The sequence below is a fragment of the Eufriesea mexicana genome, unplaced genomic scaffold, assembly GCF_001483705.2.
Source record: "Eufriesea mexicana isolate 0111107269 unplaced genomic scaffold, ASM148370v2 scaffold812, whole genome shotgun sequence".
Taxonomy (NCBI): Eukaryota; Metazoa; Arthropoda; class Insecta; order Hymenoptera; family Apidae; genus Eufriesea; species Eufriesea mexicana.
Window position 1 is genome coordinate 1,568,938 of NW_016909009.1, and position 13,810 is coordinate 1,582,747.

The 13,810-nt window shown below is 36.1% G+C and overlaps 3 protein-coding genes across 5 annotated transcripts in view; 1 reads left to right on the forward strand and 2 right to left on the reverse strand.

Moving 5' to 3' along the window:
- Positions 1 to 13,810, forward strand: part of Dh31-R (Diuretic hormone 31 Receptor) — a 64,185-nt gene that overhangs the window by 14,708 nt on the left and 35,667 nt on the right. For 2 of the 3 annotated variants that reach the window (XM_017899355.1, XM_017899357.1), the window contains exon 1: positions 896 to 1,077. In XM_017899355.1, the coding sequence (XP_017754844.1) occupies positions 948 to 1,077 (130 nt within the window). In that variant the 5' untranslated portion in view covers positions 896 to 947. Of the gene's footprint in view, positions 1 to 895; positions 1,078 to 13,810 lie in introns of those variants that run through there. The other variant, XM_017899356.1, reaches the window with a different exon arrangement.
- LOC108547023 (uncharacterized) lies at positions 1,360 to 7,654 on the reverse strand. The gene is made up of 3 exons (XM_017899350.1): positions 7,604 to 7,654; positions 7,384 to 7,496; positions 1,360 to 5,379 (listed from the first exon to the last, which is right to left on the reverse strand). The coding sequence occupies exon 3, from the start codon at positions 5,349 to 5,351 to the stop codon at positions 1,758 to 1,760; it is 3,594 nt and encodes a 1,197-aa protein (XP_017754839.1). The 5' UTR covers positions 5,352 to 5,379; positions 7,384 to 7,496; positions 7,604 to 7,654; the 3' UTR covers positions 1,360 to 1,757.
- The window catches only part of LOC108547024 (esterase E4), a 7,729-nt gene continuing 2,572 nt past the window's right edge, over positions 8,654 to 13,810 (reverse strand). Inside the window, exons 2-8 of the mRNA XM_017899351.1 lie at positions 12,460 to 12,748; positions 11,833 to 12,018; positions 11,012 to 11,214; positions 9,802 to 9,958; positions 9,176 to 9,502; positions 8,895 to 9,039; positions 8,654 to 8,816 (exon numbers count right to left, since the gene is read on the reverse strand). Of these exons, the coding sequence (XP_017754840.1) occupies positions 8,654 to 8,816; positions 8,895 to 9,039; positions 9,176 to 9,502; positions 9,802 to 9,958; positions 11,012 to 11,214; positions 11,833 to 12,018; positions 12,460 to 12,748 (1,470 nt within the window). The remainder of the gene's footprint in view (positions 8,817 to 8,894; positions 9,040 to 9,175; positions 9,503 to 9,801; positions 9,959 to 11,011; positions 11,215 to 11,832; positions 12,019 to 12,459; positions 12,749 to 13,810) is intronic.

Sequence of the window (13,810 nt, forward strand, 5' to 3'; positions counted from 1 at the left end):
TCCACGTAGGGTCCATCGAACGTGAAATAGACGGGTTGCACGAACACGCGAAGATTCTCGAAATTCACCGCGACCTCACGTGCTGAATACACTCCGAGGTACTTTTCATCGCCACTGTGGATCTCGTAAAAGAATTCGTGCAATTTATTCCATGAAGCGACGTTTATACGACCGGGAATTAAGTTCATCTCCAGAGTGCAATTCGAGAGTGCCTGAGGTGATTTCCAAAGAGGCTGGACATTAGGGTTCCAATTAAATAGAGACGGGAAGGAAAAACTCAGGATTCGATGCACATGACAGCCATTAATCCTTGTGCCACGAGTAACAAGTCACTTTGATCCGCGATGGCGTTCGAAGTACACTTCTCGTTGCTTCGACTAACATTTTTAATTAGTATTTAGCGAAATGGCGAAGGAGTGTTCCAATTAGCATTGATAGACCCGTGACAAGGGAAGAAAAGATCAGGACTCGATGCACATGGCAGCCATTAACTCTTCCACGACGAATACAGGGTCTCTTTGATCGTACAAATGCAAGAATCATGCGAAGACTAGACTCAATTCGTGTATCAAATGTACAGAAGGTTAAAAAGAAATATAAGTATATGCTTTTCTGCTAAACTAATTTGCAATAGAAATTTTCTTAGGTCAAAATGACCTAGCATTTGTCTTCCGTGTCTGTCGAAAGCCATTCATCTATCAAAGGTTAATGGGATTTGAGTTGGTGCAAGGAGAACTCGAGGAATATTACTCCAACTCGGAATTAGGGTCCTAACTGTTTTTGCGGTTCTATGTCGAGCTGGACTAAACGTTCTACTTTGATTGATCTGTTTTAGTTTCAGCTCGTGAAACACATAGCTTTGTGCGGTAGTCTAATTTGAAGGATAAGTCAAATTGTTACAGATAAGGATGAAGTTGAAAAATGAATAAATTGTTTAATAACGAATAATGTATTCCTCCTTTTCAGAGCCATACTGTCAGATGACGTTTGATGGATGGTCCTGCTGGCCAAATACTCCAGCAGGAAGCACAGCATACGCTCCGTGTCCAGATTTCATCACTGGCTTCGATGCATCGTGTAAGTTCTTCGCCATTTTCTATCGTGGCTTCGCCATTTTCTATCCCCCAATTCAGAAAACTCGAGGTATCGTGAAAATTGAAATTTCTTATTATCCTTAATTAACAACTCTATCAATTTTAATTAAGACCATGAAACAGCTAATGGAACAGGATTCCCATAGTACTGTAAGATGAAATAAAGTAAAAGACCAGCCCAAGGCAATTCTTTACACAGCACTTTATTATATGCTTCGTACGCATATGTATGATGAAATGCATAATCAAGTGATGCGAAGCGCGACGTTTAGTGTTTCGTATCACAATGATATATATTTCCATAAATAGCATCTTCGAGCATGTTGCAAATATCCTTACCTACGATATAAAAAATGCATTTTATAACAAAATAAATCTTGTGAACTTCACAGATCAACGGTCTATCGAATCTCTCAAATTGTGCGCGATATTATTCCTTGATCCTCAGTAACGTATAACTATCAATCGACGATCAATCGAACCACACTTTGTACACAAAATGCTCGCCAATTTGTCGCTATTTTCTCGTTCTTCGTTATCGGCCATACGTAATGTACAGATACGACCGATTTCTTCAGTAATATGAAGGGTAACCAACGATTAACGCCTATTCGTTGAACCTCATTCCTCATCCCAATTTGATAAATCCATCTTACAACGTGATTATTCGTCGGAGCATGTTTTATTAATAATATTACAGACGATACTTTTGATCACCGGATGATCAAATTCCGAGAACTTCATCATCACCTTGTCGTACCTCTCGGTGTACTCCTTAGACGTGATGGGAGTTAACAATTTCACCGCCATCAGTGCCGCTTCTATAGTCCCTACCTCCATTAGCCCTTCGATTATACCCAAGTTCACGTCGTTCTTGTCATAATCCTTGAACGTATTCCAGCCGAGTGTACATTGTAAAACATCAGTCATGAAAAAGATGAACAACGACGAGAAGATTTCGATCAACTCGGGTAACCTTTGACCCACTTTGATTCCAAATTCCTTGGGTGTCTTCGAGAACACCTGTTCCCTGCTGTACACCAGCAACAAGTAAGACGTTGGGTCCATTTGAGGAGTTAGGACGGAAAGAAACGTGGACAGAATTCCGTCGATCAGTCGTAGTTCCATATCCAGGAAGGAAAACGTGTGAGTGACTACCTCGATGAATAAGTTAAGAGCATTGTTCACCGGGTAGAAGTGAGGATTATCGGGGTGCGGCACGTTCCATCCGCTCTCGACAACCTCCTTAAACACGCTAGAGAAGATCTTCATTCGTTCGTCGAATTTATCCTTTGTTGGAAGTAACAGAGTCGTGACTACGAACATGGCGGCGCAACGAGAGATATTTATCCCTCCGTAGAACAAGAATCTCCGTATGAGCTCCTTGATGAAGTCCTCGGGTAGGAGGTTACAAATGGCAGCGTTTATATGGTTCAACAAGACGGTGATGTATGTCGTGATTTGCCACTTCTCGACATCAGCTTCCGCGAATCTATCGATCATGTTCAAGATCAATTTCACGAATTCGACCACGTATTGGTCAGAGACTGAATTTATTAGCAACAGCGAGTCAGAGAACAATTTTCTCTCCTTCGGTGTGAGCGTGGAAAACATATGAACGAACAGGGACCACGTTGCGGGTCCCGGGTCGTTCTGATACACTTTCTTCGCCATGGTGAACAGGACTTCACGAATAGAGTGGTTTTTTTCGGTTTCCCACTGCGAATGAAGGAAGGTGAGTAATTGTTCGCGAGGAGCCACCATATGTATCAGTCTGATCCCATGCTTCCGGACAGATACCCTCTGATTGGACAATGTCCTGGCAAATGATATCACGTCCATTGCGTTTGTCTTTCTGGTCACAGTTATCAGTGCTCTCAGAGTATCTAACAAGTAATCTCCCTCGCACAGCCTGTTTAACACCGACAGGGAAACTGGTGGATTCGCGAAATTCATAGAAGCGATGACTTGCGCAACTAAAGTGTAACGAGTCCTTGCATCCTCCTGATGAATTTCTACTGTCTTGCTCGTTGGAAGCAAAGGCTCGATGATTTGAGTGTACGTTTCTCCGTGAACCAGGATAGCCAAAATTTCTAAACAGATTATGTCCTGATTTTGCGTTAGATCCTGAAGGCATTTTTCGACGAATCTCATGGGAATGTGATTATACCAACGTACAGCCCTGACGAATCGTTTCGACTGCTCATAGTTCCATTTGTCCTCGCAAGCTTTTAGATACTCCCTCCAGTGATCCAGAATATGTTTTGGATTCTTCTTCAGAACTTTTAAAGCCTCGCCCTTTTTTACACAGGCGAGTTCTTTGCTTTTTGGCCAGAAACGATCATATAAATCTCGTTCCGACACCAATATACTTTGTAGATTCGCGATTATATATATATTACTCTGATCCGTCGTAGATAGAATTTCCTCGATTGCTTGTATCATCCACGGATAATTTTTGATCGACATTCGTTCTATGCGATTGGTTTTAGTCACGTGGGACTTGTTGAAGTGGTAGATCGAGGAACATAGATCAAACAGGATCCCAACTTTGTCTTCCCTCCAAGGAGTCTTATCAGAATTATATTTCTTTGAAACTACGTTTACACAAGCCTCCAGACACATTCTTTCGTATTCGGGATAATTTTGAAGAATATTCCAGTAACCTGTACATCTCATGCTTTTTAAATCCACGAGTATATTGATCAACATATCAATCGGTTGATTCTGAAGGATTTTATAGTGTATAGCTGCACTCAATATTTTAACGCTGATACTACTTCCCGCTAGCAAGTCATTTTTCACGTGAGCTCGCACGATCATATCGAGTAAGATCGTCCAGTAATCGTTACCCATATGAGGAAGATTGTAAAGTTCCAACATAGTCTGGAACACCTTCGAATGGAACCAATATTGCTCGTTTTTGTGCCTATTCTTTAGATACGTCAGAACCGCTAACAAACTCTGATCATCGTTGTTTACTTTGCACGTGTAGATCATTTTACTCGCTATTGCCGCTCTATACTCCATCTCTGAGGTACTAGTAATCGCATCCTTAAAATACGGTATCGACTCTTTGGCAGGAAGGTAACACCTCCAACTATGTGTGTATCCCATTTCCTTCAACGAATTATCTTCTTCCTGCAACTTGATCCTCGCTTGTCTAGTTCGTTCTTCGGGGGGCAATATCTTTAACAGCTCGATTGTTATTTTACCCAAATCATCCAGTATGCTTTTTCCATAGACCTGCTGATAAGTTTTCAGGAAAAATTCCACCTTTTTATCCTGTGGATAATAATGCAAATAGTTCAACATGTCATTAGTATTGAAATCCTTAATGTTCTCAGGGAACAGTTTCGCAAATATGGCTTCCATACGACTGTTACTGATCTTTCTCAGTGGGAGCAACTTAATATACAACTTGGGATTTCGTAACAGATGTTCCTTGCCGTTTTTCAGAAATGCTTCGGCACGCTTATTGCTCAAATTTACATTCGGAGGAAGATTTTTGTGCATCTCGTACAATTCTACGAACAAATCCAATCGTTTCTTGATCAATGCCGCCAGGACGTCACCGAAATCATAAATATTCACCGGATGAAGATTCCTCGCGCAAGGATCAGTGTTCGGTTTACTTAATCTAAGATAACGCACGACAATGTCCGGGTTGCTCCGAAAGATTTGTTTAACCAGCTTCCGGCTCAAAACGATTTTTCTGTCCACGATCGTGTTATACATGAAAGACTCGCTGCACGCTACGAGTAAGGGCAACGCTTGCTCTAGACCATAGAATGAGGATACAGCCAAGAAGAATTCTTCGGCCAGGTCAGAATTCTTGGACGCCAGGCGAGTGGCCAAGGTTTTGATGATTCGCGTTCTGGTATTCAAAGAGACGTATGGGAACAAGTTGTCAAAAAAGTATTGACTATTAGTAATGGTTTTGTTGGTCCCGTTGAAGAAGTTGCGCGCCTGCAACGCTCTATGCACTACCATTTCATCTGTGGACTTAAGAGCCTCCGCTATTGCCGCATAGCTACTCTGATTATCGTGATCCTTCTCGTTCAGTATCATGGCTGCCTGAATTTGAACCAGAGGTACAAGCGGCTTTGGAATTTTCTCGCATTCGACCACATCCTCCAACCTGTTGGTCGCGTGTAGTCGTTCTTTTATCAGATTCATTATCCATCTGAATTTCTGGCCAGGTGTTTCACCAGGCAGCATTTGAATAGCGTCCAGGTAAGGCGTCGGCACAGTCATCTTGCTTGAAGTTGAGTTGACCTAGATGCTGTTAAAAATTGCTTTTATTAGTATAAAAGAAATACAGTAATTATATGAAAAATTAATATTTTATATAAAATATTGTGTTAAATTAAACGTCATCTTCTTTGCTCTTGTGAGGATTAATGTCTGGTGTAGTTTCAGCTCCTTGAAAATTTGCTTCCATTATAATTAAGGGACTGAATTAACTTCTTTGATATACATGCAAAATCCTTTAAGTCTTGAGATTGCTACATCTAATTTATGTACACGAAGAACAGGTGGCTTTCGAATACCGATAATTGGCTGCGATGTGCACTCACATGACTATCGCATGTTTTACACCTCATTCTCATTCGCAATTAACGATGTTTACAGATTTCGAACAACTAATAGCGACGTTCTGGAAACTCATTGCGCAAAGAAGATCGATAACCATTACCTTTCACGCTATCACACTCGTACAACAAACATTATTCACTCTTGGTTATTGCTAAGCTAAATGGACTCTTGAGAATTAAGATGAAAAAAGAAAATCTCCATAATCGATTATTGTTTCTGATTTCCTCGTCGTTGCCTATTTCTCCGCCTGTTACGGTTCTTGCAAAAAGGATATTTCTGAAAGTTCTTCAAATTTTCCATCTACTCCCGGAAAATTTGCCTCTGTACCGTGACAAAATGGAGATATTTGTTTCTAGGTTTTCCTCATTCTACGATGTTTTCTTCGTCCTCCTATCGGGAAATTAAATGAAGAAATTCGACGTTTAGACGATGTAGCGATGAAAGAAAAATACATGTTTTATTCAGAACAGATTAAGATCTTCGTGAGACGTGTAAAGAATTGACGAGGGTCTTCCTTATAAGAATAATTACGTCATATTAAAAAATGTAAATTATGAGACTCGCTCAAGGTGTTGCTATTCCTTTTTCCTTCCAATAAAAGTTATGTCAGGTAATCCAAGTTAATTCCAACCAGATGTTCATTAATCAAATTGCGATAAATTGTCGACATCGTGATAAGCTTCGGGCAGTAAATAATGCGTTATTTTATTTACATTATTAGGTTTTAGAAAGTTATACATTACAATTAAGATAAGGTATGAATATGTAGAATAACACTGGGCTTTCGAATTTCGTTCGAAATACAGGAATATAGAGGGTTCTAAATACCGGTTAAACTTTTTTCCATCATTTTACAGTTTTTAAAATTTTTTAAGCAATAAATGAAATCACATCCTAAGATGGACAGGGTTTTCTCCTGACTTTAACAAAATTGTTAATATGTTTCACTTATAAATATTTTAAAAGATATGCTTAATCAAATAGCAAACATGTAGAGGGTTTAAACGAATTTATTTTGAGGAAAAGTGAATTCAGTTTTATTCATGGACTAATAATCCAGCGATATTATCTATTTATTTATAAAGCGATTTAAACTTTGTGGGACAAAGTGAATGATGCAATATATTCGAGAAACAATATTTTTCGAACACATATTCATGGAAAAAATAGAACTGACAACAACAAAGTAACAAAGTAAAAAAGACGTTTATCATGGTATGATAAAATATCTACTTTTAATACTTTTATTACCTGGCACATAATAAAAATACTGTTTGCCGATTTATTTTTCTTTCTACAAAAGGGAAAAAAAATCGAAACTAAAGAAATCCTGTATCCAATCATAGGGGAACCATCAGCCGTACCATATTTGCCACGTAAAAAATCCCAGTCAACCTTGAGTTTTGAAAAAGAAAAAAATAATTTTATCGCTCCTAATCAACAATTCCCAAGAAAAACAGCTTGTTACGCTTATCGCTCTCTCCGGTTACCAATCCTGAGAAAAAGCAGCTTCTTGCGTTATTTACAGTCCACCTTATATAAGAAATATTTCATAAAATTATTCCGACGTTAATGATGTTTCTGAAAACTATGGATGAATTTATTTCTTGATACATAAAAATACTTACTGTCGTTTAAACTATTAATAACCAAGCAACAAGATGTCTGTTACCTTTATCTATGGACATACCTCGGCGATGGTGATCGATGAAAGGCCGAGAGAGCGGCAATGGTAAATCGAAGTCGACCGGAATTTTGTCGAACAATTTTTCTTACGACGCTTCGTGGAACACTTTGTATTTTCTGTAAAAATCAAGGGCAAATTCTACTGTTTACAAGGAATTTTAACTATTCATAATTCTAAAGGTAAAGACACGACGAATAACTCGCGACAAAACACAAAATCTCACTATGAAACGAAGCCAGGTCAGCGTTGACTAATCTCAAACGTCACTCGCGTGTTTATTCGGCGAGCGTAGGTTAGGTTAGATTCGTGAGAACGAGCAAATTCGCATAGCGCGACGATTCGCGTTAAGGCTGATTTTTAATTATGCAGTTGTATATACCGATTTATTTAACGATTTAATAAAGTTTTAATCAAATTTCCATGTGATTTTTATTGTGACATTTGAACGGATTTAACAATTGTGATGTTAAAAAGAATTGAACATCTTAATTGGTTTGCGCATGCGTGACTATATACGTAGCGTATGTGAGTCATTCCCGCAGCAACACGTAGTGTATTTCTTCATTCGACCTTTTGCAGTCGACAAGAAAACATGGTATCTAATATCAAAACATAATTATGCCATTTTTATTCAAATTATTTACAAAATAAAGATCATTATATAGTAAGAGAACATTAATACTTGTGAAAAATATCTTAATCGGCTGTAGTTTCAAATAGCATCGGTGTCCAATTAAATTTTAATTTAAGGTATTTATTAGTTTCCAAGATATTTAATAAAAAAATATCTTTGGTGTTACAGATTGAATTTTTTCTAAACTAAAATTTTGTATTATGGGTCCCCTCTTTATTTTAGCATAATAAAAAAGTATTTAAAATGGTACTTTATTTTCAAGTAAAGAAGTTATTACTTCAACCGATTAAAAAACGAAAAAGAAAAGTTATAAGCAATGCAATGAAAACATAACTTTTTATTTTAATGTATCTTATGAAATACATTGACTGTATTCAAAATTTGTTCCTATGATCCTGTCCAATATTACAGAACAGTAACTCAGTGACAATATTTCGTGTACTTCTATTTCCAAGTCGTGATATCCAAAATATGATTGCTTTCGTTCTAATCAATTTTAGAACTTTATTATATTACAACTCGAATTATAATTATATACACAAAGTTGTAAAATGAACAAATTACTTCATAAAATAGAGCTACAAAAAGAAATTAAAAGGATCAATATATAACAAAATGTATACATCAATATTATACACATCATAGTTTGTTCTTAATTCTCTTCCAGTCGAATTTCTGCTCTTGAACATTGATACTTTCCATTCGCAACGTTCTGTTGATATTCAAATAATTATATGAATCCGATTTTTCGATCGGTTTCCAAATCGTTTTGATTAAATCCGTGATCTTTGGTGTTGGATTCCTTTAAGAAAGAATTTATTACAAATTTACTTAAAGGAATAAATGTCATAAGAGATGAATTATATCAAAGCAAACTTACCCAGTTTTGGCAAAATCGGTCCACATTTGAGTTACAGTATCTATTATTTTAAACTTTTCAGTTCCAACTTTTGCAGGTTCGATTTTTATCCGTTTCCCCAGATGTGCATAGAACAAATACTGTAACTCTTCTGCATGTGTCACCCCTAAAAATTATCACGAGATGAGTTATATCTTTTTAATGTCTACCTTTATAATTTTATAATACACAAAATACAGAATAGAATTTCAAAAATCAATAATCATAAAATATAATAGCATGTAGAAATAAATGCATAATACTTGGCAGAGCAATATTGAAGAATATTCTCATTAACGATTCTGTAGCATCATAAGTAAATTTATAGAGATAAGTAGATTGACAGTTATTTTCCATCTGAACTTTAACAACTTCGTAGATTCCTTGAAGGAACATCATGTCGCTAATATAGTCTACGTATTCCTGCAGTGTTTTCTTGCAAATTAATTTGTCTCCAAAGTACAAGCGTTTCACGTCCGATGGGCTAATTCCATCTTTCTGTAAGCTTCTTATCATCTCTACAGGCAATACCAGATCGAAGTTTGTATTCAGGTATCGAAGATTCTCATCGTTCCCCATTTCTCGGAATACTGAAAACGTTTCTACTATGAGTTTTGAATTTTAAGAATTAACTCTCTACAATCGGAAGATAAATAAAAAAAATGGAATAGTATCGGAACTAATTGTTTCACTTAAATAATATGCCCTTTTAAAGCTATTCGTGTTGTTTATCGGATTTATAATGTTCCTTAAGGAAAGATATATGTGTGTAAAGGGTTAAATCAAGATAATAGGTTTAAAAAAATTAAGTAAAGTTTTGAAAATTACATTAAATTAAAATTAATAAAATTAGTTGAAAGAATTAACATGAAATATAAAATAAACTTACAATTCACGATCAAGGTTCCCTCATTATCATTGTGACCAATCAGGAAGGGTATATTAATCCCTTTCTGCATTAATATCCTTGGATGTTGAGGCAAGAATGGATTCGGCGATACGTCATCGATGCTTGGTCCAAATGTTCCAAACATCATATAAGGTTTCTGCAAAATACGTCGTACAAACAATGAATACCTGTTTCAACTTCAAATATTTTGTAACGAAGAATATTCATAAATTGATTTCCCGAATAATTTACCGATTCAAACATCCCATTGAATGTAAAATAACTTTTCAATTTAATATTAATTAGGTTATTTATTTTTTCACAAATATATTGTGAATTGTGTTTCCTCTGATACCTTGTGAGTAACGAACGATAATTTACATTGAAAAACAATATATTAGACACCGAGAAGCAATAAATATTGCTTAACGAAGCTTAATATAAGCATGGAATAATTTCATTGTGCTCCAGGAGTATTAATCCGGTTTCATTCTAATCAGCTTTGTACACGTAATTTTAATTATAACTAAGATACTGAATGTACTTACTTCTGAGTACAATACGAGAACAATTGTTGTTGATTGTGTTAAAAGATTACTAAAGAAGAAAAAAAGATAATACAGTAATCATGAAAATTGGAACAATGAATTAAAATATAAAGTGTTTGGTATAGAAAAGTAATGTGGTATAATAATAATGAATGCAGGATTAAATAAATTAGGTTTGTTAATACCTCTTCATTTTAATAAGGAAATCGACTTCAAAATATTTGTTCCAAGTTAAATTGTATTTTTGTAAGAATTGATACTCCTCAATGAAACTTCTTGCAGTTAAGGAAGGGTATCATGATAATCTGTTTGAAAGATTAGAAACTGTTGCAGAAATTGGAAGCGTATCGGTATTCCGAGCAGAACTTTCTGCGGCTCATATCATGGATCTTTGAATCGGTTCTGCAGTATTACCTTTTTACAAGAATAATTTTCTTCCCGAGTCCTGAGACTTACTGTTATGTCTATATTGAATCGTTCCAGGATTACTCAGTATCTCTCTGTTGCAACGTGGATTTAGCCTTTCTTACATTTTGTCAGACGCGATTTGCAGTAGTGTTTTTGTTTTCAACGGTTCAATTTCCCATTCTTTCTTCATCGAACTTTCCAAAATTTCGAAATTTCGTTTCTCATCGAGATGTACAGTCTTTCCTAAGGTTTACCTGTTCCCCGGTAAGTTCCAATTCGGTGATCACAAGCTTCTTCGCATCTATTGTCCTCAGAAAATTGATCACGGTCTGGGGATCGGTCGAATCCATTCCAAGTTTTGCGGCCAGCATATATGTGAACTTCTTTGGTTCCTCGGTTTGGATAGCCCAAGGATTAAATGCTACTCCGCTCTGCGCAATAGCTTTGTGGAATAAGCCTGTGGAAACCAAATCAAAAGTTATCGAGATATTTTCTAACACTTTTCTAGATCATAAGTTGTGTCTGTGCATCTCGTGTACGGGGAAAGTAACTATTTGTCAAGAAAAAGTCTAATCATATGGTTTTTATTCACGCAACACGATACGTGTTATAGTTCAGATTGTGTCATCAGCAATTTTAAGTGTAATACATTCACAATGAATTAACCCATTTTTGATATATATTAACAACCATTCCTGAATAGTTATTCATAATAATTACATTTCGGGTTAGCCAACGATTAGAATCCCTGCTTTGATGAAGCGTGAAGTTAAGATTGATGGAATCATTTCTACTGTAGTAGTTTTAGAAACAGCAATTTCAAACCTTATATAATATTACTGTGGATTATACATAGCGTCATCACAATTTTCCTCTTAAATATTTCATTACATTTTTCACTACACTTATGTTCAAACGATGACACTATTTCCAAGAAACTTAAGTTGAAATTCCTCTTTTGAATCTTCTTGTTATTAATGAGAGGAATGACAATTGACATAACATAATGACATAAATTGTAAAAAATATTGAAATGTTTATTCAGGTGCACCAGAATCAATGTTTAACACCGCACCTTGCGACATTGGAGATAGAGTTAGCAAGTGTACCGATGCAGCACCAGCGCTTTCACCAAAAATAGTGACATTGTTGGGATCTCCACCGAAACTGGAAATATTTTCCTGCACCCATCTCAAGGCCATAACTTGGTCCTTTAAACCTTGATTGCCTGTAGCGATTTCGCATTCCAAATTCATGAAACCTGGAACAAGAAACGAAATCACAGATAAAAGTTTGCAGCTGTTGAATAAAATTCTTAAGAAGATAAACACAAGTCGAATAATCCACCAACGTGGTCATTTGGTACACCGACAATTATTTGGCACTCGACGCTGTATATAAATAATAATAAGAACAAAATTATCGTCACGAAAACAAATAATATATACATATAATATAATTTCTATCTTATCAAAAGTCAACCGTATGTTGTTAGTTGTTAAAAAAAGGAAACAACTATAACGTGTCATTTTCAGTTAATAATTCTATTGTAGCTATATCAGTTTCTTACGATATATTTATTTTTTAATCTACCATGGCCAACGATAACATCAAAGTCTTCTGTCCTGCTATTATTCCAATTTATCGTTCCTCTGCGTCTGCGTGGAAAAAATATGGATAAAATCCGAGATAGACTACCTACCTAAAATACTGATCCTATAATTAAACGTGACCAAAACAATGTCCTTCCGCATAAGGTAATCGGGTCCATAAATATCATCCTTGCTAGACCCGTGTTTGAAAGCACCGCCATGAATCCACACCATCACCGCATGTTTCTCTTCATCTTCGATCGCTGTTGAGTACACATTCAGATAGAGGCAATCGTCGCTTCCAATCAGTTGATGCGTTATCACGTCAACCTGGGCACAGTTGTTGCCGAACTCCAAGGCGTTTCTTATGCCGGTCCATGGTTCCGGAGGTTCTGGATCCTGACAGGAAATAGAGAAAAAGTATTGGTCAAAATTTGATAAACCTTCGTATCGCGATGAAAAATGTATTTTAAATATGACGTTCAGGAAGGGACACAGGAGGCGTATTCCTTGTACGAAATCTTGTAGGAAAGTTTGTTTAAGAAAGTTCTTAGAGGGGTAGAAACAAGAGTAAATTCTTATCAAAGAAGTCGTGGAGGCTACAATACTGTTAGAGATAATCTGAAGAATTAATTGGCATATTAAAGTAGTTTGAATCTGAATTTACGTAATTTCTTCTCGTTATCACTGTTAGACTTTTTAATCTACTTTTCTGGTGGCGTTGCTTTTAATTTTGCGCGATTTAACCCAGTTCCGATTCTTAATTCAAGTAAAATTCGTTCTAAAACTTTTCGTCAAGATTTTATGGCTTTCTAAGATTTCGAGAAATCTCCTCTTCTTACGTGTGTTAACCTGTGTATCCTGATCCAATTAGCTAGCGTGGAAAGCTAAAAATGTGTAAAACGTCGATTTCTATCAAGCATGTAGAGTCTTTTGAATCCAGTGAGAGATTTGTAAGTGGAAGAAAGGAACATGCATTCGAATCCTGCAATTCACCTTTGACAAGGACAGTTTAGAACAGTTTAGAACAGTCGAAAATTTTCGAAAAATCGATTTCCTTTTTCGTTTTAAATAATAGTATGCAATCAGTAACACGCGAAAGTATGTTATCAAGCCTTTAAATCAAAATATTTTTGAATGTAAAATTGTAGAACTGTTTCGTGATCTTGAGTGGTATAACGCATCGACATATGCACATCAGCATGACGTGACAGTCTGTCAGTACACTAATTCTGAAGATCATAATATCAAAAAAGTCGAGACTCTATTATTACATATGTCTATTTTAATTTGCTTCGAATAATCTAAAATTGAATAGCCTTATTATGCGACACGCTCAACGAAAGAAGGATAAAAAATTGAATACATTACTTAAAAACTCTGAGAAACGTTGAATTATGCGCAAATAGATACTGTATATCAACTGCACAATAAACTAACGTTGCAAAATATGCATTCCTG